This window comes from Pogona vitticeps, chromosome 2 (assembly GCF_051106095.1).
Source record: "Pogona vitticeps strain Pit_001003342236 chromosome 2, PviZW2.1, whole genome shotgun sequence".
NCBI classification, from domain to species: Eukaryota; Metazoa; Chordata; class Lepidosauria; order Squamata; family Agamidae; genus Pogona; species Pogona vitticeps.
The window spans coordinates 150,081,569-150,108,907 of record NC_135784.1 but is presented as its reverse complement, the minus strand read 5'-3'; the positions used below and the strand labels follow the sequence as shown (position 1 = coordinate 150,108,907).

At 42.1% G+C, this 27,339-nt stretch overlaps 1 protein-coding gene across 5 annotated transcripts in view; it reads left to right on the top strand.

The window, feature by feature from the left end:
- Positions 1-27,339, top strand: part of FMNL3 (formin like 3) — a 120,722-nt gene that overhangs the window by 69,664 nt on the left and 23,719 nt on the right. For 4 of the 5 annotated variants that reach the window (XR_012083908.2, XM_072990831.2, XM_072990834.2 and 1 more), the window contains exons 5-13: positions 4,226-4,309; positions 10,258-10,410; positions 13,291-13,399; positions 15,781-15,857; positions 20,903-20,996; positions 21,778-21,852; positions 23,148-23,258; positions 26,173-26,322; positions 26,853-26,954. Coding sequence is in view for 4 of the 5 variants with exons in the window: in XM_072990831.2 (XP_072846932.1) it covers positions 4,226-4,309; positions 10,258-10,410; positions 13,291-13,399; positions 15,781-15,857; positions 20,903-20,996; positions 21,778-21,852; positions 23,148-23,258; positions 26,173-26,322; positions 26,853-26,954 (955 nt within the window). In the remaining variant the exon portion in view is untranslated. The remainder of the gene's footprint in view (positions 1-4,225; positions 4,310-10,257; positions 10,411-13,290; positions 13,400-15,780; positions 15,858-20,902; positions 20,997-21,777; positions 21,853-23,147; positions 23,259-26,172; positions 26,323-26,852; positions 26,955-27,339) is intronic. The other variant, XM_072990832.2, reaches the window with a different exon arrangement.

Genomic DNA, 27,339 nt, shown 5'->3' with positions numbered 1-27,339 from the left:
TATGCATAATATCATCATCATCATTACTGCCCAAGATCTGAATTCACCATGTAAGGCTGTCCTCTGGAAACCCCCTGCTTAATTTATAAAAATAAATAAATTAGGTAATAGCCCCAGCAACAGTGCAGTGCAGAATCTATCCTGAGGGTTTAAGAGCATGTATGGATGACAATGCTTTTACTTAGCTCTCAGTAAGTGAGTAAAGGTGTTGCATTTAACAGGTCACTCACTCACTCACTCACTCACACACACACACACACACACACACACACACACAAAATCTGAAAACATGTCCTGGTGACTAGAGAACAAGACTTTTTCTTGATGGCTTGTGCCTCAGGGAATGCTCTCCGTTCTGCCACAAGACTAAGATGTTTATATTCGCCCAAGTACTCCTATACATAATGGCAGAAATCCTGCTTGTGCAAGGTCCACTGCATAACGAAATTTAAGAGTTCGCTGTCCTGTCCTGCAGCTCTGACAGGGTTCTAATTTCCCCGAAAATACCATCAGCCTGAATGCTGCAGAACGTATACAAACAAAACTTAAGCCAATGGCCAAAATCCTGTTGCTTAGTATAGTATATTGCCCTAGAGCAGGCTTTCTAATTCAGTGGGAATTTGGTGAATCAGCTTCTCCACAGAATCAAGTTCTATTGATTCAAATAGGCCTACTCTGTTTATATCAATGGAACCTATGGAGGATTTGACTCACCAAATCCTTGCTGATTCAATGGGCCACTCTAGTGTGATTTACTACACTAAGCAACAGGATTTTAGCCACTGTATAGGAAGTCTACTATTATGTTCTTCCATTCTGAAACAGATGTTTTGATTGTGGCTTTGTACACTGCCCTAATAATCTTTATCAAAAAACAGGCTTGAAATCTTTTAAATACATACAGGTATAAATTGACTACACTTAAGTGTGGGGTTTCTCCATTAACATAAGAACATAAGAAGAGCCCTGCTCGATCAGGCCAAGGACCCATCTAGTCCAGCTTCCTGTATCTGACAGTGGCCCCACCAGATGCCTTTGGGAACACAAGAGACAACTAGATACCTGTCTCCTGATACCCCTCCCCTGCATCTGGCATTTTGAAGTATCTTCCTTTTAAACCTGGAGATTTGAGTGGATGTCCCCTGGTTCATCTCAACCAAGAGGAATTAGACACAACTACGGGAGGCAGTGGAAAATAGAGGAGGGCCTGGCGTGCTCTGGTCCATGGGGTCATGAAGAGTCGGACAGGACTAAACGACTAGATGACGACCCCTGGTTCTGGATGCAATCAAATGGTGACATAGTTCATGTTTTGGAATGTTTGCAACAGAGTTCCAGCTACTTTCCAGCAACTACACAACATATCGAAGATCAAAATCTGGCTTGTTGCTGCTCTGTGTCAAATCTAGACATTTTTTGTCCAGCAGCAGGACTAGTCTTTGTTTGGAGGTGGGCAAAGTAGAGCCAAACTGGCCTCCTGATTCACCAGGGAGCTGATGGAGATGAAACAAGTGGGCCATAGATCTGAGCGATGATGGTGGAAAACCCGGAGTGAATCTGATCAAAAAAGAGCTAAGGCCCATTGGAAAGCTTATTCAATGGCTGTGGGAGCAGCAAAGAAGTCATTCTTCTCTGCCACTATTGCATGGAATCATCCAGCAGAGCTTTTTCGAATGGTCAGGAGCCTGCTATATGCTAGTCCCCAGGTAAATAATGCAGACCACACTGTAGCTCCCTGTGAAAGATTTACACAACACTTTGCAGGCTGACTTGGATGCTGCAGCTGTTTCAGGCCCTATGGATGAAACTGTGCCCCTGCTTCCCCTGTGTTAATGGATGAGTTTCAGTTGCCACAGCCTGGTGAGGTGGTCAGCAGCTCCATGGCTGCCAATCAGTTACCGGGCACAACTTAAAGTTCTGGTTTTAACCTATAAAGCCCTCAATGGCCTGGGTCCAAGCTATCTTAAAGATTTTATCTCCCATTATGAGTAGGGTTGGGTGTTAAGCCCATCAGGAGAGGCCTTTATCTTGGTCCTGTCACCGTCACAGATGGATTTGGTGGGGACACAGGTAAGAGCCTTCTCTGTTGCTGCTCCTAGACTTGGGAACTCCCTCCGATGGGAGGCCACACTGTCCCCATCTTTACTGTCTTTCTGTAAGCAGGCAAAGACCTTTCTCTTCAGGCAAGCTTTCCCTCAGTAAACCAGCTACCTGTGTGTGATTTTTAGATAGATGCCGGCCACAGAGACTGGCAAAACGTTAGGAAGAACAACCTTCAGAACATGGCCAAAGAGCCTGAAAAACCCAGAACAACCTTTAGATAGATTGTTATACATTACCTCCCCAACCCCCCTCCGGATTTTTAGTACATATTTGGGTTTTTATTTCTTGGAGTGACTTTTTTTTGTATATTTATTGATCTTCGCCTTAATATTGCCCGTTAATGTTCTAAGTTGCCTCTTTATTCATTGTTCGTAGTTTTAAATATTGTCTTCTAATGATGTGAACCACCCTTGTATACTCATTGTTTTCAACTTTAAATATTGTCTTTCATTGTTGGATGCTGCCTTGGGTCCTTTTCAAGGAGAAAGGCTGGGTAAAAATATTTTGAATAAATAAATAAATAAAAACCACATTGTTTTAAATAGTTGGGTAGCTTTTTTTCCATGGGTTTGCGTGGAATTAATCTTTATGGGTCTCTTTAAATATGCAACTCTAGCGGAAAGGATATAGTCCAAGTTTCCATTTGATTATTACTGTAAATGTTGGTTCAAAGAACAGCAAGACATTGTGGATGTCTGGGTAAATTTCATCTATTTAGATGAAGACTCCGAACATCCTGGAGACAAGGTCAGTGTGCTTTGAAGAATGCCCTCTTTGACCAAGGGTCCTGGATTCTTACCATTGCTTCTTTCATCTTGATACAATCCTTTTTTTTAAATTTTCTAGGCTAGTCATGAAAGAGAATTTGTGGTGTTAAGAAGATAATAACACAAAGATAAAATATAACTTTGTTTATAAATAAGATTATAAACTATAAACCAATAACAGTCACAACAGCAGGAACAGAATAGGGGAAAAAAGGAGGAATTAGCTTTTTTAAAAAACTCCACTGAAGCAGTACAATGACTTAAAAGTTAGTTGTGTCACTCTGTGCCTTCTGCTTTGTTGTTGCTCTGTGCTGTCAAGTGAGAAACAACGTCTAGTGACCCTAATAGGGCTTTCAAGGTGAGTGAGACATTTAAAGTGTGGTTTTAAAACTTCAGCACCCCAAGTGAGTTTTCCATGGCCAAGTGGGGATTTGAACCCTACTCTCCAGAGTCCTAGTCCATCACTTTATCCACTGCACCACACCAGGGTCCTGCCTTCTGCTTTAAACAAAATTGTATCAGTCACCACCGCTGACTGATTAAGCATCACTGCTGGAGGATGAGGCCAAAGACAGCAAAGGTGAAAGAGATTGGAGGAAGAGGAGGAGGGAAAATGGAGGAGGACAAGGTGAAGCTGGAAGAAGCACTGAGTAGCAAAGCAGCTGCTGAGTAAACAAACACTGTCAAAACAGTATGAATGTCGGGTAGGGTGAGTATTAGCCTGTATTGAATGTGCTAATTTTGAAGAAAATATTGAAAATGGGGAAGATTCCATTTAATCCCAAATTTTAATCCTCAAGTAATTCAGTGCATCATGCTAGGCGTACCTGCTTTAGTGTACGGTGAAGAAAGAATTGAAAGATGGGAATAAGTCTCAGAAAGCTACACCACCATCCCATAAGTTGGTGCCATTTTTCAGATTTATTGGACCCCAGTCTCCATCAGCCTGGCCAGCACAACCATTGGCTTTTGAGGCTGGGAGTAAAGAGCTAGTTGGTTGGGGGGTGATGGAAGTTGTAGTCAAATACTGTATACCCTACATGGAAATGCAAAGATTCACCAAGGTGAAAATACAGCATTTTTAAATGTAATCTCAAGGATGCAAGCTATACCCAATATGGTGTAGTGGATAGAGTGACAGACTACAACTCAGTCAGGAGACCCGAGTTCAAATCCCTATTTATCTATGGAAACTCCCATCATCAGTGGTACTGCTAAAACCACACCTTAATATCGCTCGTATCTTGAAAGCCCTATTAGAGTTGCTGTAAGTCTGTTTCAACGTGTAAACTTCTACAAACGATTGTGTATCCGCTGTGGATAATAAAGTTCTGCTTTGACTTTTTCTTTTTCAGGTGGGTGCGTGAATTTCTCAATGATGAAAACAAAGGCCTAGATGTACTGGTGGATTATCTCTCCTTCGCTCAGTGTGCAGTGATGTAAGTGCTTGTATTTTCTTCAGGGTGCTCTGGATAGTCTTACTCCTTCAACAACACATCAGGCTTGTGCAGAAATTAAGACGTGTGTAGTTGCTGTGTAAATGTTAAAAAGAAGTGAAGGCAGGTGTAGGAAGTCACTGTAATGTGAATCTGTGTCAGGTTGATCAAGGGGGATGACTCAGTACATAGTTTTATTCACCTTACTCAGATTCTTGGGCAGGCAGAAGAACCTAGATGTTGTTTTCAATATTTTCCCTTACTCCTTGTAGAGGAGTCTATCAAGGGACGTGGTGGCGCTGTGGGCTAAACCGCAGAAGCCTGTGCTGCAGGGTCAGAAGACCAAGCAGTCGTAAGATCGAATCCACGCGACGGAGTGAGCACCCGTCGCTTGTCCCAGCTCCCGCCAACCTAGCGGTTCGAAAGCATGCAAATGTGAGTAGATAAATAGGGACCACCTCGATGGGAAGGTAACAGCGTTCTGTGTCTAAGTCGCACAGGCCATGTGACCACGGAAGATTGTCTTCAGACAAAAACGCTGGCTCTATGGCTTGGAAACGGGGATGAGCACCGGCCCCTAGAGTCGAACATGACTGGACAAAAATTGTCAAGGGGAACCTTTACCTTTACCTTTACCTTTTACCTTGTAGAAGCTTCTTTAGTTTCTGATGCTCTGGAGTAGCAGGCCTCCTCCTTGACTTTTTAAACTTTCATAATAGTCATAAACTTAATTGTCTGGGGCAGTGGTGGGGTGGAAATCAGTTTTCAGAATCCTGGATGCACTGGTGGATGATTCTGGGGGCAGAGAGGCAACAGAAGCCTGGTGGATGCACTCTGTTCCCCCAGACTCCACCAACCAGAGCCAAGTATGGAAGGGATACACTTGGCATTATAGAACAAGCTGCCTCATAGCATACAATGAGCCTAGGAAGTTGTCATTAATGCCAGAACTAATTACCCAATGTTCTTTCACTCAGAGTCCCCACTAGAAGAAGAGAATGTATTTTTGTTATTTTAAAACAAGAGTCGGAAATGTTTGACTAGAAGCCCACAACAGGTTAACCAATACGAAAAAGATCTATTTTCTACCCACTCTTGGATTAACAAGCAAAGCTGAAACTATAGCTGTAGGCCATGCAGAGATTTTTCATTTGTCAGCAATCTGACTTTTTGTCACTTCTTTGATTATATTAAAATGAATTTCCAGTTTGCTTCAAAAACAACCAGATCGGTGCCGTGTCAAAGACAATCAGATTTTATTTGTCTTAACCTTTCACAAGCTGTAGCTCACATCTCCAGATGTCTGGAAAAGTGGACTACCATCCGTGAAAGCTTATTCCAAATAAAACTTGTTAATCTTTCAAGCCTCATGGGACTCTTGGTTCCTTTTGCTGAAAATAAAAAAAATATTATGTGCGTATCATTAAAACCTCAGACTAGGCATCTTTCTCAGGATATTAAAGGCAAGATGAAATTATGTACAGTTTGATATATGAAAGAATATCCTCTTCTTCTAAGTGCCAGGGGTTGTGAGGAACTGCACCCAAATCTCTACACCGAAATTTGGAAACCAAGGCCAGCCATACAGAAATGCAGAAGGAAAAAACCACAGCTATGCTGCTTTCTCCAGGCAACTACAGAAGGCCAAAATCCTCCCAGCATTTATATCAAGGCATAGCCAATTCAGACGCTTTTAACTGCCCCCCAACAGCATTTGTTTGTTCATTCATTTTATTTTATCCCACTTTTCTTCTAATAAAGCAACTCAAGAAAGCGTACAGAATATATGAAAGACAAATGCAGCTAAGGATACAATAAACTAGAGTATTTAAAAAGCTATTGCATGCATATTACAAATTAAAGCATTGAAACAAAAACTCTTTAAAACAAACAGCAGCTGTGGATATTGTTAACCCTTGTCCATTTTCGGCTTGAAAAGGTTATGAATCGATGTTCCTTGCACCACCTCAGTCTCTTCCTCTAGGAACAGACAGAGATATCATTGATATTTCCTCCTTTCTTGGTCCCTTATTTTAGTAGCAAACCAGGTCCAAAACTATCCTTCTGAAAGCATGCCCTCACCGGTGTGTTTTTCTTCCTTCTTGATTAATCAGCTGCTATGTTGATTTAGGTAAACAAGCCAATTTTGAATGTGAATTTCCCACTTAACTGGAAGGAAGTCTCATGGAACTCAACAGGACTAGCTTCTGGGCAGACAGCTCCAACAGAAGGAACTTGACAGAAAAAGATAACCAAAGATAACAAAAAGAGCCTGTGTCTATTTTTAGCAATTTCTTTGGAGTGAAAAAGTCCTTAATGAACCTTGAAACACACCAGTGAGTCAACTGCCTTTGTTCTTTGCTCATTTCTTGCATCTGTTGGTCAGAGGCTGTGTGATATAGCTCTTGACATCTTACGTATGTACTAGTTAAATCCCAGGGTCCCAACAAATGAGGATGGCTCATAATGGATGCTACATATCTTTTCTACCAGTGGGGAGTAAGGTGGTCCATAGTTTATGGCATGTTTTTTGTTTTGTATTTTTGTTTTCTTTGCCATGGCACAAGTTCTTAGTGGAAATGTTGAACTTCCTAGAGGCTGCTTCCTTAGCCTGGTGAACCCTATCCTGTCTAGGCAGTTTTTTGTTTTTTTTTTTTACATTTTATTTTATTTGTAGTTTAGAATCTTCTGTTAGAAAGCAAGCCTTTTGGAGTGGCTCATAACAAAATAGACAAACATAGATAGAATAAAGTGAGACCGCAACCTAAACTATAATAAAATTGCACGCACAACAGCAAAACAACTATAAGAAACAAATGACATGAATGAATTAAAGGTTCTTTGCCTAGTTCTGAAAGAAATTAAGTTTGGCACCGATAGAGCTTGGAAGAAAGAAATTAAGTTTGGCACCGATAGAGCTTGGAAGAAAGAAATTAAGTTTGGCACCGTAAGTTGGAAGTGACTTGATGGCCGACACAATTGTAGTCTCAATCGTATGTGCCATCAAGTCCCTTCCAACTTATGGTGCCCCTTAGAATTAATGACTTCCAGAAGGTGTGGTCAAGAACGGTCCTACTCAACTGTTACACATTCAAGGCTCTGGCTGCCTTTATTGAGTAAATCCATCTCATGTTGGGTCTTCCCTGTCTCCTATTTTCTTCCACATTTTCCAGCATTACTCTCCTGTCTGGAGAATCTGGTCTTTTCAAGATATGTCAAAGATATCATAGCCTCAGTTTAGCCATTGTGATTTTTGTGAGAGTTTATGTCTGATGTGATCTAGAATCTACTTACTTCTCTTGCAGGAGACCCACAGTGTCTATAAAGCTCTCCTCCAACATCACATCTTGAATTAATCTATTTTTTTCCTGTCAGCTTTTTTTTCCATTTCTGGCTTTTATATTATAATTAGCACTGATGACTTCAGCTTTCATTTCCAGTGACATATCCTTACACTTAAGGATCTTTTCTAGTTCCTACATAGCTTCCTTTCTATGTCTTCTCAGTCATCATCTGATTTCTTGGCTGCAGTTTTTGTTTTGATTGATAGATACTGCAGTTGTTATTTCTGTCTTCTTAATGTTCATCTGTAATCCTGCTTTTTCATGCTCTTTCACTGTCATCTGTAGCTGTTTCAAACCATGTGCCAGTGGGAAACCATTCTATTTTAAATGGTCACTTGTCTGGAGTACAAATTATGCATCAGGACAATCAAATGTATTTATTTACTCATTTATTTAAAATATTTATACAGTACCTTGCTTTTCTCCTTGAGGAGAGAACTCAGAAGGTGGTGCTGAGGGAATTTGCAAAATTCTAAGTGTCACTCATCTGCTTCATTTTTTATTCCTAGGAAAAATTTACGAACATTTGTTTCTGTTTTATTTCCTGTTTTTGCATTCTAGTCACCCATTATTATCAGCTCATTTTGCTTTGTTGTGTGATGAGTTTCCACTCAGATACTTCCATAAATCCTTTCAGTTTCTTCTTCTGCAGCATCTGGAATTGGACTAAGACTTGGGTGGTATATGGATTGATACACTTTCCCTGAAGCTTGCTTGATACTATTCTATCAAACCTTTTATTATCAACCCTAAGTGTTTGTGCTACATTTCACCTCACTATTATGGTCACATTGTTTCTCATAAGTTTGCTGTTTTCAGAGTAAAATGCATTGTAATTATCTGACTGAAAATGTTATTTTAGTCCACTTTAGTTTACTCACTGCAGGTGTTAGAACATTTAAATATTCCATTTCTTATTTTAAGTGTACTTTGATTCATACTTTTGACATTTCTTGTTGCAGTTACTTGTGTCATACAGCATTTGACTTTCCATTTGCCACTGTGCATATCAGCAAGTAGACATTCTTTTAGCTTTAGCCCAGTTGCTTCGTTAGCAACAGGATTACTCACATTTATCCTTTTCCAAAGAATCTCATCTTCCAGCACTATCACTTGTTTCATTTTGGATTGTTTTATCATAGGGTTTTTGTAGTTTATTGTTGCTTTGTTCTGACCAGTACTAACAACAATACTTTGTTCTGACCAGTACTAACAACTACAACTCACTTTGCTTTGTTCTGAACAGTACCAACAAGAGAGAACTTGATTATTCCCACTGTTGTCTGTGAAAGAGCTTATGGCAGCTCTGCTTCCATTACTGCTGCTGACCATTAGCTGTCCCTAAAGAATTTTTCTGCCCCTGTCACTGGTGGAACCACTAATTTTCTTCTACTGATGCAACTGTTAATTCTGGACGACAGTCCATGTATATCAGTCTGATGTCTCAGTTTTGACTATTCTACATTGGCTGATTCTGATGGATCAGGAGCAGATTATGTCCCACAGAACTCAGGAGGAGTTACTTCTGAGTAGAATTTTACAGACATTTACAGTGACAGTGACTTCAGGGCATCACTATTAAAAATGCTGTTTGCCATGTTTCTGCAGGACATATTGTTGAATGTGGGGGAATCCTAAGTGCAACATATTGTAGAAATAAAAGTTCCTTCCTACAGGGCAATTGACCACATGCCAGAGTGAATGCATTCACTCTTCTTTCCGATTCAGTAATCGGGAGCCAAATCCACCCTTGCAGAGGGCCAGTTGCTCCTGAAGACAGAATTTGCATTTTCATAACATTCTGAGTCTTGATTAGTTTTGGAACTTCTGGGAACTGTTTCACTCTGCTTGTTTACTGGCACTTGGTGTGTTTCCCTTTTGGCTCTTCTTTGGCTCTGTGAAGAGCCTCCAAAGAAGATCCCAACAGCCTGGCGTAGACCCATGTGAGATGAGGCAGACCTTATAGTACTTGGGTTCTGAGTTGATTAGAGATTGAAAGATGAGATCAACACTTTAAAATGGACTTTTAAATAGACTGGGCATTGCTTCAAAACTGTCCACAGATGCAAACAGCAGCCTCAGAACGACTTGCGAGCGCTCCACTTTGGCCGCAGCCCCATTCAGGCACTTCTCACAAACTGCAGTTTCAAAGTATGTGGCATCATATGGCTTCCAGGATATATTTGAGGATATATCATCTGGTCTGTGGATATAGCTTAATGCAGATGTGCCATGCGTAGAAAGACACTCTAGCTGCGCACCAAATGGCACAGGTGGCTGATACACAGAATCATGTCTAATGAAGAGCTAGCCTGTGGCATGATGCCAACACTACTGGCGGTTCGTTCTAACCCCAGAGATGCACGGTGCTACTTTGTCCCTGAATTGCCTTATACCCAGACCCTGCTTACATGGGGAAGGTTGAAATGGAATCGCTGAGCGAGCCCTTTGTCGTGTGTGCCCTGCTGCTGGCTTTCAGCTTGCCGGAGCTCCCCCTGCCCCCCCTTGTTCCCGCCATCAGCCCCATGAATTGGAGCCCGATCCCCTCTGTACAGCTTTCTGCTCTAAAGCTTCTCTCTCTGTGTGTGTGGTGTGTCTGCCCTTTAGGTTTGATTTTGAGGGTCTGGAAAGTGGCGAGGATGGAGCGCTAGAGAAGTTGAAATCTTGGAGCAGGTCCATAGAGGATCTGCAGCACCCCAGCACCCTGTCTGCTCCCTACGCCAACAGCCTTGCTCGCTCTGCGCGTCAGTCTGCTCTCCGGTATGTACCTCTGCCTCGCCAGTGCTCTGGCATCAACCCTTTTTTAGCTGTGCCTTTCATTGTAATAATAATCCTCTCCCACCACCTTTCCTGCTTTCTGCCCTCCAGGGGATGCCGTGGGCTGATCTCTTCTTCCCACTCTCATCTACTTCCATTGATGCTTCTCTGGCGGCCGCTGGCCGTGGCTCCTCTCTGCTGTAGGGGCCTTGTCTTTCCCCGTGCTCTATTTGCCTGTCTTTGCTGGGCCTCCTCTTCCCTCTCTTTCTCTGTCCTTGTCAGCTAGGTAAGTATCTCTCCACAGGGCACTGTGCGGCCACACCTGTGGACTGCCGGCCTGGAGTTGTGGCCTGTGGGCCTGGCAAGATGTGGGTATGGGAGTACAGAGAAGGGACATTGTGCCTGCCTTATGACTAGTAGCAGAGCCCTAACTAGCAATTTTTCGCACCCAAGACAAACTACACCGTCTCCTACCCATGAAGCAAGGGCTGAACCTGGAGCTTGATCGCCCAGAAAAAAAAAGGAAGAGTGGAATGTAGTGTCCTCCCAAAAGAAAGAGAACATTTATCCTTTTAAAAAAGCAGTCCCCAGTGGATTCTTCTCTAGATTTCAGAGTGCTCTCAATTTTGGTGCCCTGAGGCAGAGCCCCAGTTGCTGCACCTGAGCTACAGCCCTAGCTGGTGTCCTGGAGGTGGTCATCAGAATTCAGTGAGTCACCTTTTTGGGCTATATCTCTGGAATCCTGCAACTAGCATGGCTGCAAGCTATCCCAAATTTGGGGTGTGTGTGTGTGTTCCCTAGGAGTTGTTGTTGTTGGGAAAAAAAGATGTTTCCAAGTCCTGGGGAGCAAATAGGGATGGTTGGCCCAAGAACAGTTCAGCTGGTGCTTGAATAACCAACTGCTTGGACTGAAGAGACAGCCAGAGTGAGCACCTTTAATGGGAATCAAACAGAACTCCATTGGCTCCTTGTATCACCTGACTCTCTGCTCATTGGGTAGCTCTAGCACTACACTTTGTGGGGTTGTGGTGCAGCAACAAGAAGACCAGCAGTGGTTCAGAGGTGAAAGGAGCATGGGTCCCACTGCTGGATACCTGGGTTCTAGTAACGTGAGACCTGACAGTTTGAAGTTCAAGGTCTTTAAGACTCTGAAATGGTCTGGGAGGCTTTGCCCCTGCTTGCTTTGACCACAAGCCATCCATGCTGACAGAGCTGTTGGAAGGATCAATGTTCATCCCAGCTTGTGCAGCTTACTTGGTGAGTCTGGGGAACTAGTAATTTATTCCTTCCTGCTTTGAGATAGCTACATTCCTCTGTAGACAAGGGAGGTTTGAAAGAGGAATTACTACTCATGGTATATACATTCATCCTGTTATTGTTTCTTCTCAGAAAGGTTTAGCAGGCTTTTCTAAAAACCTGCAACCTTTGAATGACCAGAAACAGGAAAATCAGTTTGCTAAAACCATGCTACTTTCATGCAGTTTTCTATTATTTGAGGAATAATTGTCTGCAGTTAAAACAAGAGAAAGTGGGGCTCTAGGCAATAAAAAGGATGGTTAAATTGTACCCCTTGTCAGTGTGGATTTCCTTCTTTCCTTTCCATGACTACTCAGTTACATTGGAAACACATGAGGTCAAGAATTGTTAGCACACACTGAATCTCCATGTTAGATGACGGTAGCTCAAAGGTGGGGGAAATGGCTATGCTGGGTGGAATATTCTTTGTAGTAGCCCCCATCAAATAATGTGTCCTATCTCTGAGGTAGTGGCACTGGAGGGTAGTTGATGGTCAAGTATGCAGCAACATTATTTTAAAAAGGTGTGATCTCTATGAGTCTGTACTCCTTTTACCAAAAATAGCTTTCCCTGATCCCATGTATTGGATTATCACTTCCATTATCCCCAGCCATCATGGTCATGACTAGGGGTGATGTAGTATGTGGTCTAACACACCTTGGATTTTGCTGGGTCGAGTAAAACTGGCTCAAAGGGTAGTTAATAATTTTATTTTGATTGACAGTGAAATAGATCTGTGAAGTCAACTGGACCATTGATATTTTTGTGCATTCTCTCTGGGAGTTGATCTTTTAGCCTTTCATCTTTTGGGTTCTCTCACAAACCTCAGAAATGTTCAAAAAATTTTTTTATAACAAACGTTTTGTTCCTCATTTGAAATAATGCCATAGTTTGGATGAGTTTCCACTTATCAAGATCTCTTTTCCTCCAAAAAATAAAAATTAAAAAAAGTTTTGCTTTTGTTTTCTCTAATGTCCGAGGATTAAAACTGAAATTGCTTTGTCTTCAGGTTGAAGCAGCATGTCTGGTGTGTATGTATATATCATTGGTCAGCTAAAATCCAGACAAGAACTATAGCTCCTGGAAATTTTTTTTTAAAATGCTCCGAGTGCCCTGCATGAAGTTAAGGATGCTTCCAAATGAGGTTTTGAATCTGCAACTGCCCTCTCTTTTTCTCTGGATTTTATGGGAAATTCAGAAGACATCAGTCCATTTGTAACCTTCTTGCGCTTTCCCTTCACTGCCTCCATCTTTTTGCTTACCAAAAAAAAATGAAAACAAACAAACAAAAATGTTCATAAAGGAGGAAATTTCACACCAGTATTTTCATGGGTTGTAGTAAGAATTCTCTGCCTGGCAGTACCCTTGGGACCCAAATGACGAAGAGTAAGCATTTGTCAGCATTTTGCCAAGGAGCAGCTCACATCTGAGGCAAATCTTCTGACAGAAGTTGGTGGTTTGAATTACAGCCCTCCTTTCCTGCTCTTAGCCGTGGCTGTGACCTCATCGTTGGCAAGGGACAACATTCTTTTGACGCTTTGGCTGCCTCTTGCTGAATGTCGGGCTCTCTCTCTCTTTTTCGGCTAGATACACCACCCTTCCCAGCAGAAAAGCCCTGAAAAACTCGCGGCTGGTGAGCCAGAAGGATGATGTCCACGTGTGCATCCTGTGCTTGCGGGCCATCATGAACTACCAGGTCAGGCATATGTACACACTGATGAATGAACTGCCTCTGCCTAATCTGTGGGGTGCGCCAGGTGGCTGTAGGTCAAAACCAGAACTTGGAAAATGTACTTTTAAAAATTACAGCTCTCAGAATCTGGATGTCCAAGAAAGGAACATTTCTAAACTCTGCTCAAAAGCAAACATTTCAAGAGTGAGAAAACTCATTCTGTCCTAATGGACCATGGAGAGGTTCCTTTTCTGGACGACAGCGGCCAGAAATCTCAGCAAGCTTGGCTACAAGTGGGACTTTTTCAAGCTCCATTGCTTAGTTAGGTTGGTAGCCTGACCCAAAGAGCTGCTGCAGGATAGGGAACAGAATGTTGGACGAGGACTCAAGAATCCTGGGTTCAAATCCACCCTCAGCTATGGAAACTTACTTGGGAGTAGTGGCAGCCATGGTAAGCCACTCCTTGAACATCTCACAAGCCTCAAAAACCCTATCAAGGTTCCTTAAGTCAGATGTCTCTGAAGAGCCTGGCCTTATTTGAGGGAATAATTTAAAACCAAGATGGACAGGGGTATATGGGGTAAAGAGGGAGGGAGAGGGAGAGCATGCAAGCACACTTTTGTAGAACAACGTTGAATGAAGAGGTCTCTGTACTTTGGGTTTCATTTTTGGGGGCAAGGGAGAATCAGTGGAAGGGAAGACTGGGCACCTGGCAATTTTGGATAGTGTTTGGGGAGAAGAGATCTTGGGGTTGTGCTCTCCCATCCCCCAGCCTGAAGGCTATGGTGTGTGATGGCCTAGCATTGCTTGTGGGGAGGATAGTGGCAGCTCCAGCAGCAGCATGAGTGAGTTTTGCTTTCCCATAACCCCCAAATGTCAATCTCACCTTAAAAGACTCTAGAGATGCTTCCTACTCCACGTGTCATTGATTGTAGATGGTGTGGCGGGGTGGGATGAGTGATATTTCACCTGGACTCTGTTGCATAATCTGAAACAATGACAAAGTAAAATCTAAAAGTACTGCCGGCAGCCACTGGCTGAAATCCTGTTGCTTAGTGTGGTAAGTGACACTAGTAACGGCCCATTGAATCAGTGGGGATTTGGCGAGTCCATTCTTCTGTAAGTGCCATTGATTCTGCTGTAAATATGACTAACTACCCTAAGTGACCAGATTCCAGGCACAGTCTAATATGTCTTCCAGCTTGGTTGGCCAATGGCCTGGGTCTGACTCTGCAGTACTTTGGAAGCCTGCGAGTATCAAAAGCCACCCACTCAGAACCAGTGCAATTTTCTGCAGTGTGACTATTTGTGAGCCAAGCAATAAAGACTTGAACAGAGTAGCGATAACCACGTGTCACTTAAATCCAGCCTAAGAGCCTTTAGCAGACCTTGCTATTCCTTTTTAAAACTTCTATTTTCAAAGCTGGATAGCTCAGTGGGTTAGGTCTCTGGCTGCAGGAGCCAGAGGTTGGGAGTTTGATTTCCCCCCCACACACACACACATACACACACGGTGCCTCCTGGACAGGAGCTGGACTCAGTGATTCATAGCATTGGTTCTTAACCTTTGTTACTCAGGTGTTTTTGAACTGCAACTCCCAGAAACCTCAGGCAGCAGAGCTGATGGTGAAGGCTTCTGGGAGTTGCAGTCCAAAAACATCTGAGTGACAAAGGTTAAGAACCAGTGATCCATAGGGTCCCTTCTAGCTCTCCAGTCCTGGGATCCTCCTCCTCCTCCTCCTCCTCCTCCTCCTCCTCCTCCTCATCTATTATTATTATTATTATTATTATTATTATTATTATTATTATTATTATTATTATTATTATTATTATTATTATTATTATTATTATTATTATTATTATTATTATTATTATTATTATAAACATGCTCTGTTCTTTTACCTGGTTTTTTTTTTGGGGGGGGTTGTGGAAGCCTTGTAAGGTGACACAGAAAAGGCAAAATGGGTACGTTTTCATCAATATAGTCACCATGCTTAATTATAGATGATAAGACATTATTGCATAGAATTTAAAAGTGTTTTCCTGGGAAGTAGCTCTTTCAATCTCCTGCAGCAATACCAACAATATGGTTTGTTATTTAGACTCATGTGTCTCTGCCGTGTTTGTAATGATAGTTCTTGCTTGCTCCCGTGATCCTAATTTCCACTGTACTTTTGTATTACAGTTTACGTAGCCTTTCTTTTGTTTATGCATAAATATCCTGAGTTGTTTGTGAGATTTGCTTAATAAGTGGTTTTATTTAAACAAAATGCCAGCTTCCTCGGTGTGCTGCGCAATTGTTATCAATGACCCTTCCCTGAGCTGCTAAATCAGTGGGATGAGAGGTTTCATGGCTTCTTTTTCACTTTCACCCTTGTTGTGGATTTTCTTCTTCTCCGTTTCAGTATGGATTCAATCTGGTGATGTCACATCCTCATGCTGTCAATGAGATTGCCCTGAGCTTGAACAATAAGAACCCCAGGTAAGTCAGATTTGCTCCCATGGAAATGTGGCTTTCGTGATCTCTTTAGGTGGATAAAAGGGGGATGGAAGTCAGAGAGGAAAATAAATTTTTGGCTGATGAGCCTTGGAGGCTGAGTTGGAAGCAACAAAGCCATGTTGTTTAGTCTGAAAAGCCGTGATGATTTCCAACTTCTGGCAAGAGAGGAGCACCAAGAATACAACCAATGGATGGATGGAGCTTCTTCTGCATGGTGGTTGAGATACTACTGATATAGGTCGAGCAAAATCTGAACAAGTGTTAAGACTCTTAAGACTATTATTCTGCTTCTGGTATTGAAAAAAACCATGGGAATTTTAGTTTTGTGACATGCCTAGGAATTTCTTCTAAAAAGTTTCTCAACAGCTTTCTAGAACTACAGTCTTCAAAAATGCCTGTCTGATTATAAAAGAGGCATGTGCAGGAAAACAGCAGTTCTGTTTTGCTTTTTATTTTTGAAACTATTTGGGAGAAGCGTCACATCCCCTGGTGTACAGGCACATTCCTTTTCTCTCACCACAGCCTCTGGTTGAACAGGTTTGACAGGTTTTTGAAACATTTGAAGAACACTTTACACCTGTTTAGCAGAAGTGAAAGTGGGATGATTTCACACTTCATTCACAGCAATCCCTCTTCCCAACTTCTTTCAACTCTGAAAAACAAAGCAAAATTATGGCTCGTCTCCAACTGGTGAAGCTGATTTCAAGCTGGTTTTAATTTGTAGAACAGATGTGCCTTTGGACCACTTCCTCTTGTTTCCTCATATTGTTTGGCCTAGATGGAGTCACTGTGTGAGGACCTATTGCCTGGGCTGTGTGGATGATATAAAATGCACTGATCCTTGGTTACTTCCAAACCTTTCATTGCAAAGTTAAATGTTGTACGTCATGTGCTGGCTTTTCACCTATCCTGCCATTGGGTGCTGATGCTGGCACATTGAAGGTGACTGTGTATATATATGTGAGGAGAGGGAACAAAAGAGAGAGAGAAAGTAAACAGAACAAGCAGATGGGTGTCCCTGGGGTCTTTTGCTTTCTTCTGCAAAATATTGTTTCTAAAGTTAGCCAAAAATGTAATTTTCTTTTTAATAGCCCAGGAAATGGGTCCTCATTTTTGCACAGCTGTCTTTGGACCCTAATACTGCCCTGTGATCACAATACAAATCTTGTGTTTGAAAACCTGGTCTCACGTTAGCAATGGGAAGGCTGCCTTGTGAGACCAGGCAAGGGGGCCCATTTGACCTTGCCTTCCATACTCCGCAGCAGCAGCCAGCTAGCCAGGGGCATCTGAGAAATACTCATAGGCAGAGCTAGAAAACCGTGTCCTCCCTGGGCTGTTCCTTTTCAGTCTCTGGTATCAGAGATGTGGTGTCTCTGTACATGTAAGGTCTGTTTAGTCATCATGGGTCTTCCATGTGGCATGAAGGCAGGCCTATGTCCTGGTCTGCAGATGCAGGATGGAAACCTGGTTCTTGCCCAGATTATATAAACTAATTGCACAGAGGACCAGGTCTAATGGAAAGCAGACCTGTGGCACAGTATAGGTGGTACTTTAATTCTGCATATGGATGTATATCTTATATAACACTGGGCTAATGATTCATTCTAGCACCAAAAAATGTCTCTAGGTACTTCGTTCCTGACTTGCTATGCACTCAGATCCTTTCTTGGCTATGTTGGTGGGAATTCTGGAAATAATATCCCCCCAAAAAGACAAATGTTCACCATGATGTGCTGTTTATATACCATTCCAAAGTGCTTAAAGGTGTCTTGGGGGGGGGTTTACAATTATTATTCAGGACACACATTGCCCCCCACAACCAGCAAGCTGGGTACTCAGTTTACAGACTTCAGAAGGATGGAAGTTTCAATCAATCAACCTTCAGCCCATTGGGATTAAACTAAGGTCAAGAGCAGAGTCTTCACTACAGTACTCCAGTTGAACCATCGCACCACTAGGCTCCTTTATTTGTTCACTTGAATTTTGCAGTTCACTTCTAAAGCCCTGGTCACATCAGGGAAATTTTCCCTAGATATCAACCAGTTATATCATTGTTTTTTCTGGTCACGTGGTGCACAGTCAAGACTGAGACCTTTTCCCTGCCTATAGTGTAACTGCAGTTTGTTTTCCATCCCCTGAGAAGCTTGTGTTATTTTGTACTTCTGTTGTACACCGGTACAATTCCTTACCCGGTTTGCTTGCGTGCTCCACCAGCCCTGCTTCTTTTCTGAGGTGAACACTGTAAAGTCGCCACCATTTCTGAGGCTTGCATATTTTCTCCCCATCCAGTCTGGTACATCGATATATTGCTAAAAGTACATTACAGCTGGGATTTTTTTAAAAAAATCTGTATTAATGATACATTGAGCCGAGGGTGGTCATCATTATTGGCCATGCAGAAAGAAAACATATTTTGCAGTCGTCCCTTCCTAACTGCCTGCGTGTTCATATGTGTGGGTGGAGTTGACCCCCCTTGCTGCTGACAGTGTGCCCTTTTTTGTATTCATAGCCCTGTAAATTGATAATTGGGTGAACGTACGCCTAAATTTTTATATAGATGATACCTGCGTGGCTTGACTTCCATGTTCCAGTGTCCAGTGGATGTCCAGTGACATATGGTAGTCCAGTGTCCATTATGGGCAATGCATTTTACAGGATTAACCAGTGCAATGTAAGACACTTCTTAAAACAGAAAACCCCTTATACCTATATTGCTATATAGATAAAATGATTTTTTTAAAAAAAAAACCTGTGGGCATAAATGGACCATTGAGGACAGAGATAAAATAAACTGGCAATACTGTGTAGCTGATCATATTGATTCAAATAGGAAGAAATGGACCGCTGCTGCTAGAAGTGCTTGGGACATTCATACCGGTATATATAGTTCTTCCAATACTTTCCATACCTCTGTTGTATTGGATTGCAATCACATTATATATATATAATGTGTTTGCAATTCAATACAACAGAGGTATGGAAAGTATTGGAAGAACTGCAGAACATTTCCCTCATGTGACCAGGGCCTTAATCTCACAAGTCGTATAAAGATGTGTATGTAGGGGAAAATAGCATTCAAAAAATGTAAGTATTGTTAGGGTAGGGAAAGTTGTGTACAAAAATGCATACATAAGGGAAACAATATAACATGTCTATATTTATATTAGGGGAAATACATATAAATGTTTGTAACCTGCAGACATTACAGAAGTTGTAGCAGATAGTGGACAAGTGCTGGAATTTGGATTTATGACTTGAATGTGTATGAGACTGACACAGACTGAAATGGGTGGTGTAAAGTAACCAAGCCATAGGAAGAATGACTAGAAAGATTCACTTCCTCTTCTCAATTGACTGCCACTATTCAAGTAATCAGGGCATGACAGTGGAGTAAAGTACCTGCTATGCTAAATACATAACTTGCCACTGAACGTTGCTTTCTGTTTTACTTCCAAGTAGGGCTACACACTGGATTTGAACAAGTTCCAAATCACAAGTTCCAAATCACTCTTGGTCTGATTCAGATAATTTACTGTGCAGTTGAGATCCAAGTGAATTCCATGCCAAAGCTATGAGAGTTTACAAATTGGTTTGACTTATGTCTAGAGCATAAATCAAGCAGGATGGATCACATACTGTATCCGTTTAGAGTTTTGCCTTCTTTCATTTTTTTAAAAGCAGAGTGTAAAGGTGCCTTGTACACAAGCCCTTGAAGCCAATGGTCTGACATTTGGCAGGTTCACCCTCTTTTTTAGAATCTTTTATACATTCATATTTCATATACAAGAACATGTGCAAGAACAAAAAAAAATCTATTGCCGTCTTGGTTTTCCAGTGCAAGTCAACGGAGGCTTCCCAGCTGATTGAGATCCAAGGCACAGATAGTTCCAGACCAACTGAGATCTATTTGGGTGCTCAGAACTGGCCTCCAGAGCAGACTGGGGGATCTGTGCACAGCCTTGCTTCCAAGTAAATGCAAGGGGGCCTGCCTGACATGGATCAGAAATACTATACACTAGTAGGCAAGAATGAAACCTCCACTCCATTTCAGATTTTCCTTACTTCTGTACAGCAGTCATAGTTGGGATTCAGCCTTTCAGATAGTTATTTAGGAGTGGGCGGGGAGGGACACCAGGAAGCGAGGCTCTCTGCTGTATGCTTCTTATTAGTGTGTTGCATTGTCCAGCCCACATAGACTGGGAAGTCGCTCTACCCTGGTTCTCTAAGGAATAGCCCTCTTTGCCTAGCACTGAATGCTCCTCAAATGTCTGGCTTCAGTTGGACACAGGAAGTGTTACACTGCATTGGGAGCGGGACATTTGGGCCAAAGCTCATGTGTCACAGAGGGCCACTGAGCTGAGAAGCTCATTCCCTGGGAGAGAGAAAAGTGAAATTTTGTGTTGGAGGTAGATTCAAGTACAACCTTATATCTGCCTTTCATGATGTGTTCCCCTAGCAGCTTCGCCTGACAGACAGCTTCTTACATTTTCCCACAGCGTGGGAAGTAACCTTTTAAAAAGTAATTCGTTGCAGTCACAGTTTGAAGGGTTAAAAAAAGTAGTTAGTAATCATTATGAAGATATTTTCTTTGCAATTAATGTTTTACTTTCCTTGTTCTTATAATTAACAACAAGGAAAAGGGTTTTAGCTCCTTGAAACTAAAGAAAATACCTGAATGCTACAAGCTGCTAGATTGCAGTCCAGAACCTTGTCCTCTCATTCATCTCTCTGCCACCTCAACACCAACAACAGAGCATGAGGCAGCCCTTGAACCATGGCGATTTTCCTGCCTCGTCACTGGTGGAGGTCACTGATATAGCTTTACAAATAACTAAAAAGATAGAAGAACACTGCAAATAGAGATAAAGGATCTGTGCATTGGGCGTTGAAAAGTTATATTCAACGACAGGTAACGACTTAGTTCAACTTAGTTCTACATTTTTGAACAGCCCTATCATTGTGGACGAAAATAACTGTCTTGCAACTTCTCTCTCTCTCTCTCTCTCTCTCTCTCATCTGCCCCTTAGGACAAAAGCCCTGGTGCTGGAACTGCTGGCGGCTGTCTGTTTGGTGCGTGGTGGCCATGAAATCATTTTGGCTGCCTTTGAGAACTTCAAGGAGGTGAGGCCTGTCATGTCACGTCATCCTGTCTTTAGTGGGATATGCAATATATAAAGTGTGGAGGAAAGAGGTCAGTGTAATTGCATGAAAGAACATCAGAAAGACTAATTAGATAGGTTATCTGTGTGGATGGTTAGTGGGTAAGTAGTGGGTGGTTGCTGTGTGGCACAGGGCTGGGAGTTTGATTCCCTCACTGTGCCTTGTAGGAGACTATCCAGCTTCTGAAGCTAGATGAGTGGCTACCACACTAGGGATCTTCTCTGTGATGCCTTAAATGGCAGAACTTTCTCCCTTGATCTACGAGCTTAATATCTTTCTTGTTACCACCCTATAGATCCCTGCCCAAGTCAATCCTGTTCTCCCCTTCTAAATGGCATCCCATCTCCCCTTCTAAATGGCATCTTGACACACACACATTCCTTTTGTGTTCTTTTTCAAAAAGAGCTGTTAATCTGTTACATCAAATTATCATGCACATCAGCAATGCTTTTTTTTACTGACACTAGCCACTCTGACATGTTCCTTGACAAAGGATGGAATAAAGAGGAAGAAGTGGGCTGCAGGTACACAACTCAGAAAAGAGAGGGAGCAGGGAGGGAGGGCCAGAGCTGTTGGTGATGGGTGAGTTAAGCATAGATGGAGATAGAGCAGAAACATAGATATGCAAAGGAACGCTTAGGGAGATATCTGTAAAGACAGCATGCCAGGAAGAGTTAGTAACTGACTGGCATGCCAATACTGAAGCACTCTTTAAAAACCTGGCATGGTCTCTGGTTCTCAGGTTTGCAAAGAGCGACACCGCTTTGAGAAACTAATGGAGTATTTCCGCAACGAAGACAGTAATATCGACTTCATGGTAAGGAGCACGTCCTGGTATCTGTAGTACATAAAAGCAAGGGTCTGCACTTTGTTTTGTTTATGATAGAAGCCCCCACAGGGTGATTCAGGGAGGAAACAAAATGACTGATGTGGCACATTTGACACCTCTTAAACCTGACATGATGCCTGTGCACTAGGAGAACTTAGCTGTGGTGCTGAATCTGACCATGTTGTAGTCATCACACTGCACTTACAGCCACACAGGTTCACAGGTTAATGGCTGAGCCCATACTTGTCACACATAAGGCCCCAGATTCAATCTAAAGCATCTTCAAAAAGTACTGGAAAGGTCTCCTGTCCAGAACTCTAGAGGTTCACTTCCTGTCACTGTAGGTGATAAGAAGCTTGATAGACCAATGGTCTGAATCCATATAGTTACAGTGAGTACAGAAAAAAACAACAACCCTCCAAGCAGCTCCCTGTGAAGCTCCACATAACTGGGATATGGTTGTGCATTTGTCCCATCAATGACATGTAAAACATTTCTCCCCCACAACTTGCATAGATGGACATGGCACTCTGCTATTTTTTTTTCCACCTTGGCAGTAAATGAAGGCAAAAAGGGACCAATGTTGTTGTTGTTCTTTATACAGTATAGGCCAAACTCCCAGGGCCCTGGATCACCTTGTGCAGATCTATTGATCCTGTGTTCAGTGTAGAATCCCAAAGCCACCTGTTGGGATGCCAGGTGTAAACTAATGCAAAAGCAGCTGGACAAGAGTGCCAGTAGGAGTGATCATCGAGATGTTTCTGGGGTTTCAGTTCCCATAAGCCCTAGCCAAAGGTGAGAGATTATGGGAGCTGCAGTTTACAACCACATCTGGAAGATCACGTTCTCCATTTCTGATGAGGGAAGATTATTTTTGTTCTCTCCAGTCAGAAGAAGTTAGATCCTCTCCCTCTCACACACACTACTGTACAAAGAAAACGGGGGGGGGGGGGCAGAGAAGCTCAAAAAACATTAGTCTCATTTCTTACCTGAAATCAGGTAAGGTTTTTAAGGGGGATTTTAATTCTCCTAGCTACCAGGAATTACACACACACACACAACAGGCCAAAGTGAGCATTTGTCTATTTGTTTGATAATAACAGGAGGGAAGACTGAATGTTTCAACACGGTACTGGGCAAGCCCTTGTATTATTGGACTTGTCTGGTGATGATGCAACATGTGTGGAGGGTACCAGGTTGGGGGGGATTCTGGCCTAAACAAAACCACAGGGGAACAACAAATCTTATCTGTTCCTCTTTCTTCGTTTCTCTCTCTTTTTCAGGTGGCTTGTATGCAGTTCATCAACATCGTGGTGCACTCAGTTGAGGACATGAACTTCCGAGTGCACCTGCAGTACGAGTTCACCAAGCTGGGTCTAGAAGAATTCTTACAGGTAACAGGTTACCTTTTTCTAAACTACTCTAGAAGAGCTGGTAGAATTTAGCCACATCCACACAGATTGCTGTTGTGAAGGTTTTGAACTGATCGCTTACAAATGGGTTTCAAATTTGGGCTGAAGGCTGTGTGAGATCGTTCCAAAAAGCCTCAGGTCACTCCCCTTGCTCAAGATACTTCAATGTGGATATTAGGATATATTTCATGTGCTAACATGCAATCTAGGCTAAAGAACAACCAACACAACCCTTGCTAAGGATAAGTAAGAAAGCTAATACTTTTAGCAGAAATGAATTTGATTTTTTATTTTGATGTTATTTTATTGTCCTTTATTTGTTATACAGTATTGAGATTATATTTTGTTCATCTTGTTATGATTTACTGTATTATGATTTAGTTGGAGTTGTTTTATGTCAGGCATCAGCTGAGGGTTGCCCTTTTTTTTGCTAATGTTGATTTATTAACAATACTGAGAGTATTTTCTTTTGATTATTTTTGGTTTGGATATATGGTTGTTTTATATTATGTAAACTACCTTGAATAGTGATTTCACTAAATTGGATGATTTATAAGCTACATGGATTGCTCAATCAATCAATCTCAATGTGAAGTGATTGGCCAAGCTTGTGTGTGTGTGTGTGTGTGTGAGAGAGAGAGAGAGAGAAAGAGAGAGAGAGAGAGAGAACAGCTGAAGAGCAGTTGTAAAAAATTAGAATACCCTTTGGAACCTTTGGGAAGACAGAATGTTATCCTTTTGCGCCAGGTGTGCCCATTCCTAGAGAAGTCTAATCTGGTCACAGTGACACATGCCTTACTTACATCCTGGTCAGGTTACTATAATGCACTCCACTTGGGGATGCCTCTGGAAAGTATCCAGAAACATCAGCAGGTCCAAAATGCAGCAGCCAGATTGTTGACTGGAGCTGATCACAGGGATCATATAACCACCCTGTTACAGCAGCCTCACAGGCTGCCAGTCTGTTTCCAGGCTCAATTCAAGGTATTGATTTGAACTTATAAAGCCCTTAATGGCTTGAGTCCAAGCTATCTCAAGGACCACATCTCTCTTTACGATTCTGCTTGGGTGTTAAGATCGTCAGGAGAGGCCTTTCTTTCAGTCCTGCCACCTTCACAGGTGCATTTGGTGGGGCCGCAGGAGAGGGCCTACTCTGTTGCTACTCCCAGACTTTGAAACTCCCTCCCACAAGAGGCCAGCCTGGTCCCATCTTTGCTGTCCTTCTGCAAGCAGGTGAAGACCTTTCTCTTCAGGCAAGTGTTTCCTTGATGACTGGCTGCCTGAGTGGGATTGTTAAATGGATGGTTGTGCCTTACTGCTTTGAATGTGTTTTTGTTGTTACCGTACTTTTGTTTATCATGTTATAGTGCTGTATTTGACCCTTTCTATCATTTGTATGCTTACTGTTTTTAACTTTAAATACTATATTTTAATGATGTAAAATGATGTGTCTTTTTAAAGGAGAAAAGCAGAGTAAAAATATTATACATACGTACGTACGTACATACATACATACATACATACAGTGCATGCATGCATGCATGCATGCATGCATGCATGCATACATACATACATACATACATACATACATACATACATACATACATACATACATACATACATACATACATACATACATACATACATACATACATACATACAGTGAAAGCTAAAAAATATGACATAAATATGGATGGAGCAGAGCCTATTTATCAGAGGTGATTGAAGTTTTGGGAAGTAGATACCAAAATGCTCGCTAGTCATTCTGTGTGAAATTTCTCTTTTCAAAAAACCCCACAAAAATTCCCTCATCTTCTGTTAAGAAAATTTCCCCTCCCTGAGTAAAACGTCCCCTATCTACAGCGATGAGTTTCATGCATCTTCATGCCCGTGAGTTCAGCTGCAAAAAGGAGATAGAGAGTTAAAAATGGAAACAAAAGAATAAGTATAGAATATGAGTTATGAGCACACAAGAATAATGGCAACTCTGGACATTTTTTAAAGGCTGAAACAAATTCCTGTTAGAAATGAAATTGTATATTATATATTATAGCTGTTATTGTGCCCATGGATATTAATTAAATTAGTAGGCATGATAGAAGACTGGTTGCAAGTTCTGAGTCAGAACTGGTTAGATGCCAGCCAGCTTTTGTCTCAGTTTCAGCTTAAACCAAATGTAGCCCAAGGCAGAAATTGGGAGGTCAAGAGTGTTGTCCTCAGAGCTGAGGTCACTGACTGTCAAGGCGAACCAGTCACTAAAGCAATGCAGGGATAAAACGGTGATATGGGCAAGTTGAGAAGTCAGAACACTTCAGTATGATGGTAAGGAAAATTACAATGGAAGAATCAACCAGAGCAAAAAGAGATGAAAACACCTTTCTAAGGAGGGTGTTGTTCTTGGGTGATGGTGAGGAAGGTGTTATCAGTTATAAGAGGGGTGCTAGTTCAAGATATTGCAAAGGACATTGCTACATTGCAAAGTTAATCCAGTTTAATTTTCTCTTAATCTTATAGGGATCTCTGTGAACTGTAGTTCTGTGAAGAGAGGCTAAGGGTCTCTAACAGAATATGCAGCACATCCCCAAACTACAATTCCCAGGTTACTGTATGGTAGCAAGGAAGCCATACTATTTAAACTACAGTAGTATAAAATAAAAAATGCATCTGTACTTAAAATACACCTAACTGCTGTCTTGTTCATAAAGGTCCTAGGGGACTCATCCTGCAGGGTGAGACGGTGGCCCCTGAACACATCACAGGTTGTAGGTAATGAAGGACATTATTCTTGATATTTGGTCACATGACAAAGGCCTGCTGCCTTTCAAGCTCCCAGTCATTTCTTCCTTGGTTCTGTGCAATTCTTTCTCTCACGCCAGACTTTATTTTCTCTCTGCAGAAGTCGAGACACACAGAAAGTGAAAAGCTGCAAGTCCAGATCCAGGCTTATCTGGACAACGTGTTTGATGTAGGTGGGCTGCTGGAGGATGCTGAGACCAAGAATGTGGCTTTGGAGAAGGTGGAAGAGTTGGAAGAGCACTTATCCCATGTACGTGTATCACCAAGTCATCCTAAGAGCGCACGCATGAAGGGTCCTTTTCCTCAAAGGGCTGCCAGTCAAAGATGCCTGAAACAGAGCTTGGATGGAAAAATTCTGTTCTGCTTTGGCATTTGGGGATCCTCAGAGATCTACATCCAAAGGGGAGCCTTTCCAAGCTCTGAGCTAGGACTGGCCTTTTGCGGAATTGACCAATCCTCTTTTTAAAGCCCTCTAAGCCAGTAAGTTGTTATCATCACCACTATGTTGTGGCAGATAAATTCAGTTATTTGAGGATGCCCTGTGCAAAGAACGAACCTTCTGGCTGAGTACCAAATAAAAAGATACCGCATCCATACACAGCTTGCATGTTTTCAAATATCTCTGTCACCACGAACACCAGTGACTTGTTTAAGAAAATAAATAAATAAATGTTCAGACAAACACAGCTCTTGAGAAATTCTTAGGAAGTACATCCCAATTTGTGACCTTTTGGACAAACAGTTATCGGTTTCTGTTCTATTTTACCTTACACTATCCAGTTGACTGAGAAACTGCTGGATCTGGAAAATGAGAATATTATGCGGGTGGCAGAGCTGGAGAAGCAACTCTTACAACGGGAGAAGGAATTGGAAATTGTCAAGGTATGTTGACAAGAGAAGGGGAGAGGCTTTTCCAAGAAGACAAGGGCAGGGCCATATTTTTTTATTTAAAGTAAACTTTTTTGTAGGGATGGATATCCTAACCACAGTGTTTTTTTGCCCTGGTAAATTCCTAGCTGGGTTACTGCAATGTTGGGTTACTGTTACACATGGGGCTGCCCTTGAAGATATCCCAGAAGCTTCGGGTAGTGCAGAATGACTCTTGCTAGACTCTTGACAGGTGTGGCCAGGTGGAATCATATGACCCTGTAAGGGAGCAGCACTGGTTATCTGTTTGCTTATCTGGCCAGTTCTGGCTGTTAATGTTTACCATTAGAATATTAAAGGCCTTAGATCCCAAATACCTGCAGGAATGTTTCTCTCTGTA